General features: G+C 37.0%; 1 protein-coding gene across 1 annotated transcript; it reads left to right on the forward strand.

The window, feature by feature from the left end:
- Window positions 1-2,668: 2,668 nt before the first annotated feature.
- tmem70 (transmembrane protein 70) lies at window positions 2,669-4,823 on the forward strand. The gene is made up of 3 exons (XM_077558877.1): window positions 2,669-2,940; window positions 3,471-3,567; window positions 3,775-4,823. Exons 1-3 carry the CDS (start codon window positions 2,761-2,763, stop codon window positions 4,209-4,211), a joined length of 714 nt encoding a protein of 237 aa, XP_077415003.1. The 5' UTR covers window positions 2,669-2,760; the 3' UTR covers window positions 4,212-4,823.
- Window positions 4,824-6,037: the final 1,214 nt, after the last annotated feature.

Below are 6,037 nucleotides of genomic sequence, written 5' to 3' on the forward strand. Positions count from 1 at the left end.
GGCCCGGCCACCAGGCGCTTGCCAATGAGCCCCACCTCCAGGCCTGGCTCCAGAGGGGGGCCCCGGTAACCCGCGTCCAGGCAAGGGAAACATTTTGCCAATGGTTGTATTCATCATAAGGAGTCATGTAAGCCGTGCTTGGTCTGGTCCCTCACCTAGGACTTTTTTGCCATGGGTGACCCTGCCAGGGACATAAAGCCCCAGACAACATAGCTCCTCGGATCATTGGGACACACAAACCCCTCCACCACGATAAGGTGCCGGCTCACGGAGATATTCAATGACCAAAGTATTTCGTTTTTGAGAGATCAAATAATTATAACATTAAACAAGTCGTGCACTCCAGTCACTTCGTAAAGGAACTTAGACTCCAGAGAGATAAAATTATGGGCACAAAGTTGGACAGTCCAGCATTCTTCCAAAAATATTTTTTGATGCATTTCCTTAACTTTCTGCCATAAAGTTTATATGTAATTTTCATAGGGTATTAGGGTTCCATGTCTCACAGGTTAACTTCGGTTAATAAAATGTTTTACTATCAGGAGTCACGTGCTTAATATAACTGTCACCCAACAGCAGGGGTGTTTTTTGTTAAACAAATGGAAGTCATTGCTGTGGCAATCATTGCCCTCTGCCCACCACTTGAATATTTGTACAAGCAGTGTGAGACTGCAAACATGTTATTGAGAAAGAGCTGGATGAACTAAAAAAGCCTTTACAGATCACCCTGAAGGTCAAAGATTTACAGTACATTCATAGTGTTTTTTACAGGACAGCGACACAAACACATAAACATGAAAAGATGTCAAATCAAATACTGCACAGCAAAACAATCAAAACAGTTATGAATTGCAACAATACATATGGTCACTTTTACTGCACCCCTAAAGTTTTATAGTGAATAAAAATGTATACCATTCGATTTAAGCAATGCTTTTTGAAAATAAATTGGAATCAAAATAAGTACATGAGACTGTAAGAATTTGGAAATAAAGAAGATACGCCTGTCAATTAGTACCTGTATGTAGGCCTAAGTGGTTGGAGTTTGGCCATTTTCTAAAATATTAAAAGGTGAATGTCTCTGGTGAATTATGTTTAAGATAACTTCACTAATAACATTTTCTACACGCTGTCCTTTATTTGAACTGGCCTTTTTACTTCTTTAGATCAAAAGCAAACCAGTCAGGTCGTTCAAACTCTCCCGAGTAATTTAAATAGCATAATAATAACAATTAACTGTTTATACTCACTGCGTGAGGATAACTGGGAATTTATAGTCATTATTTAAACACATTTCATTTTCAATTTTCAATAGTAAGTTCTTCCAGCACAATGAGCAGAATGGTGTTTGACTGCCATCTGCTGGACATTGCTCCTCAACTGGATGAATGGCGTAAAAGACTCATGCAAACTCTTGTGACTGACGGGCCGGATGGTAAAATAAATAAAATAAAATAAATACATAAATGAATAAATAAATAAATGTGTATGCACTGTATATAACGTGTATTCACAATTTATTTTAATTATGAATAATAAATACTTTGTTAGATTATTTATTATTTATGTAAAAATGAGCTAATCACTTGTTTGGTAAAATACATATTTAAAAATAATAAGCTCAGCCACTCCTTTTCAAAATTTGGATTGCAGTTGCACAATACAGCACACCGATTAGTAGTAATAATACATACAAGTCTTTTGAAGTAGCATGTACAATAGGCCTATAAGTATTATTGATTTAATTGATTTAATTTCAAAACACACTGTCACATCATGACACTAAAAACGCTTTTAAACGCTATAATAGGAAATATACTTTTTACTAGTTTTAATATTGGTCCTTATTGTGGTAGGCCTATTTAGAGACCTTTTTTATGTTTAAGTCATGAAATATGGAAATGAATAATAACAACAACGTATAACGTGGTTGTCAAATTTGTCAATATTGTGTCTTGCTTCCCCAACAAAAAACAAAAAAACTAATGTAACTATTGCGGCGACCTCATAGACAATGCAACTAACAGCCGTGATCTTTCAACCACTCTTGTGGGCAACCATCAGCCATGCAATGTCTTACTTAGGTCTTAATTGGTACTATTTTCTTTAATGGACCTGTATGTTCTTTTGGAATTAGTTCCTCACTTTTTTTTCTCCTTTGTTTTTTATTTTTTATTTATTGATGCAGTTTAGTGCACAATGTGTGCCGCAATTGTTTGTTTTTGAAATTATGAATTAAAAAAAGGTCTTAATAGGTACTTCAGTGGTGCTTAAAGTTGACTATAAACATTAAGATATTATGTTATGAAAGCCCCGATTGCCTACGTGTCTGGTACCCTAACTGCATGCCTGTGTTTTTTTTTATAACAAACCAACCCGTGTCAAAATTGATCAAGTATTCGCCACTTATGATTCATTCGTTGAATGGAAGCGCTTGCCGGGGAGTCCCGGTTCAAGATGGCGGCTACGTCTGCACATCGTAAACCAGCCAAGCCACTCTAGATTTGACTCATTTGATAATACATGTGTGTCTTATTTGTTTGTGTATAATAGCTAAAAAAATAAAATAAAATAAAGTAAATAAATAAAAACAAACAAAAAAACTCTAGCTCTGGCTGCTCAATATGACGTCATCGTCTATGTTTGAAAAGAGAAGAAGAAATTTGGCGTAGAAGAAGAAGCTAAACGGAAGTTTATAGTATTCGTCGCTTCTGATATTCAATTCATATTTACATTTTAGACATCTTTTGCAAGGCAAACATGCTTTCCCTTCATAGCATGTTAAGGACGCGAGTTTGTTTTATTTCTAACTCGATGAGTACAACATGCATTGCTGCCACGCGATGTGGAGCGTTGTGGAGCGTGTCTACTAATTTTGGTCGACCGAGGGTAAATCATCTCCATGCTGTCAGAAGGTCATCTCTTAACCTGAAACCTAAGGTACCGAGTTGGATTTATCAAGGCTTCAATATGAACACATAGTCGGTAGACGTGCCCCTTGAGTAAAGAGTGTAGAATCAAGACGAACGAATGATATGATACAGAAGAATGAAAATCTGATGACTTTTACATATTTCGAAATGCTTTTATTTTGATCATGTACAGGTGCAGCGAAGACTCGTTTTTTCAAAACACAAGCCATTGTTTGGCAGATTTTTCTCCTTTCACTTGTGAGCAAAAAAAAAAAATGGTGGCGGTGTGCGAACTCAACTCAGCCACAACAAGCAGCAGTCGGATGCGTTTGTGGAGACGGTGATTCTGTAGAACCACAACTCCAAACAAAATGTTCCGATTTCATTGATAAGTTTTCAGATGATTACATAAATCATATTAGGTAATTTCAGTGACCATTGTGGGTTTTTCTTTCATTTACAGGGGCACCACCAATTTTACTAATCAGGACATACAGTATAGAAAGCAAATGTGTGGATGATGAGTAATAAATAGTAAATGTGTCTTTTTTTTTCTAGGTACAGTCTCGCCCTCCATCGTCTTGTTTCTCTACTGTGCCCCAATCTGAAGATGGGAACCTTATTTACACAGGAAGCTTGGGAACTGCAGTTCGTGGTAAATTGCTTTATTCCCCTCATGTCAACCTGCAAGAAAAGAAGATTGCTTTATATTCTTTTTGTTAAGTTAACAACCATGACCATCACTGTGAAGCTCCATGATCAGTTTCTGGTTTTGGTGAAGAATCTCTTCCTAATTGAGATGTATTAATACACATTTTAACACTTCTCTAATGTTTGCCTTTGTCTTTTTGTTTGGTCTCAGGGGTGAAATTCTTCTCTTATAGCTCAAGTGGAGCCAGTCTCCTTCTCATGCCGCAGATTCTCTTTAAAACTGGACTAGGAGTTCAGAGCATTGCCCTGCAAGTGGCTTTCTGCGGCATTATCGGCTTCTTCACCTTCTTTACCCCTCTGCTCCTCCACTTCCTTACCAAGGGTTATGTGATCCGTCTGTACCACAATCCAGACAAGGACACATACACTGCGATAACCTGCAGCGTCTTCCTCATGGAGCAAAGGACCGTTTTCCACCAGAAAGAGGTTAGCGTACCAGCTGTCAGCAAAATGTTCACCACCTTCTACGCCAACAACGCAGGGATGCTGGTGAACCCGGACATGTTTGCCCTCCCTCAGGATTACAACCACCTCATGGGTTATGATAAACCCTTCACCTTCAGAACAGATTATATGGACAGGCCATGAGGTGGCGGACAGTTAACAGATTTCAACAGAATCAGTTCAATACAGATGTTTTTTGTTCATTTTCCAAATTATGCGCAACAGCTTAAAAAAATAAAGTTGTAAAAACTCTGAAACAAATGTCATATTTTGCATTACATATTTATAACATAAATCACCTTCATGCTTTATCTCCATTTTATATAGAAACTGTGTGTTGATGATATTCGGGACTTTTATCTGTGATCTAGCAAAAAACATGGAGGTACCCCAATAAAACAAAAACTCCAAAGTTTACTATTATTATTTACATTAATTAATTTGTACCCTTTTGGTAAAACTGAAGGATACAGTTCTATATAGGTAGTGTAATAAATTGATGAAAATGGTATTTTTAAAGACAAATTAGTAAAATAAATCTCACTGACACAATATCTTTCAATATTGGGATACCATTGCAGAAATTTTATGACATGTATCTTGTGGAACAAATGCAGGAAACCGAAGTATTGTATAGTGACCCACATGAAAATGTTACATCTTCACAATGCTGTATCTTTATGTAAAATGTCCCTGATTAGAATGATGTTTGGAAAGTGTCGAAATGAGTCTACATTGATTGCACCACGCGAGTGGCTGCGCTATTTGAACCTTGACGAATTTCTAGAAATGTGAGGTATGGATTTTTGCAAACACACACACACGTTCGTTTATGCTATGCTAAACTGTTGTGCCAAATATTTGCCAAATAATTCTTTATTTAACCAAACACGCAAGTAAGTTTACATACCGGCAATGTCTTCAAACCACCTACGGAAGAATTGTTGCTGTAGTTTACGCCTCACAATTAATCACAAATAGAGGGTACCATACATCAAAGAATTTGACTTGCCTTTTATTTCCCTGAAAAAACAAAGTCGCCATGTCTAAATTTGTAATTATCAAATAATATTGGCAATCTAGAGCAGTGTTCCTTAAATGTTTTACAAGTACCACCTAAAAAACAAAACAAAACAAAAAAGGTCTCCAAGTAGGCCTACCACATTGACCAACATTAAAACTAATAAAAAATATATTTCCTATTATAAGCCACAGCACCATTATGAACAATGGTTTAAATATAGGAAAATAAAAAAAATCATTAAAATAATAGTTCAATTTATACTGCACGTTAGTTTAATAAATACAATTGTACCTACATAAATGTTTAAAAGGAAACACAAATAATGATTAAATTCAAGCGTTTTTGATTTAGTCCGTGTACTTCGGCTTCCTCCCACATCCTAAAATCACAACTTGCATTATCAACACACTCATCAGCTACTCGACTTAGATGATTGAAATCAAACACAAAAAAAAGGGGAAAGTATATGCATGCATATGTATGGATCTGTAACATAACATTTCCCCTTTCATTAATATGTGCTCTGTATCTGGACAAATTCCACTCATTTGCCTGTTGTCAGTTACTAACCGGCAGCTTTGTGGCAGGCCTGGACTAACCCAGATACAGACGAAGCGGATCCGAACAGATCAATAGACGACAGGCTGATAGAAATAGAGTCGCTCTCCGAGGACCCGGCAGGGAGAGAATCTGCCAAGCGCTTCACATTCCTGTCCGGGCCCTTTTCACCCACCAACACGTCACTCTGTAAAACTGTAAGGCAGCTGTCCACATCCGTCAGCTCAAAGTGCATCTATGAACACATCGCGCACACACACACACAGCAACAGAATCAGACACAAATCTAACACTGACTTGTATTGATATCTGTGTCCATTTAAATACCTTTTACACATTAAAATACTATTTGAAATATGTTGTGACTTAGTTCTATACTTACCATCTT

This window comes from Vanacampus margaritifer, chromosome 2 (genome assembly GCF_051991255.1).
Source record: "Vanacampus margaritifer isolate UIUO_Vmar chromosome 2, RoL_Vmar_1.0, whole genome shotgun sequence".
NCBI classification, from domain to species: domain Eukaryota; kingdom Metazoa; phylum Chordata; class Actinopteri; order Syngnathiformes; family Syngnathidae; genus Vanacampus; species Vanacampus margaritifer.

What these genes read in the sequence shown, in the direction of transcription:
- tmem70 (XM_077558877.1), top strand. Translation starts at nt 2,761, where the DNA reads ATGCTTTCCCTTCATAGCATGTTAAGGACGCGAGTTTGTTTTATTTCT. An exon ending in CTCTTAACCTGAAACCTAAG is followed by an intron (nt 2,941 to 3,470) that starts GTACCGAGTTGG and finishes TTTTTTTTCTAG; the next exon opens with GTACAGTCTCGCCCTCCATC. An exon ending in CTTGGGAACTGCAGTTCGTG is followed by an intron (nt 3,568 to 3,774) that starts GTAAATTGCTTT and finishes GTTTGGTCTCAG; the next exon opens with GGGTGAAATTCTTCTCTTAT.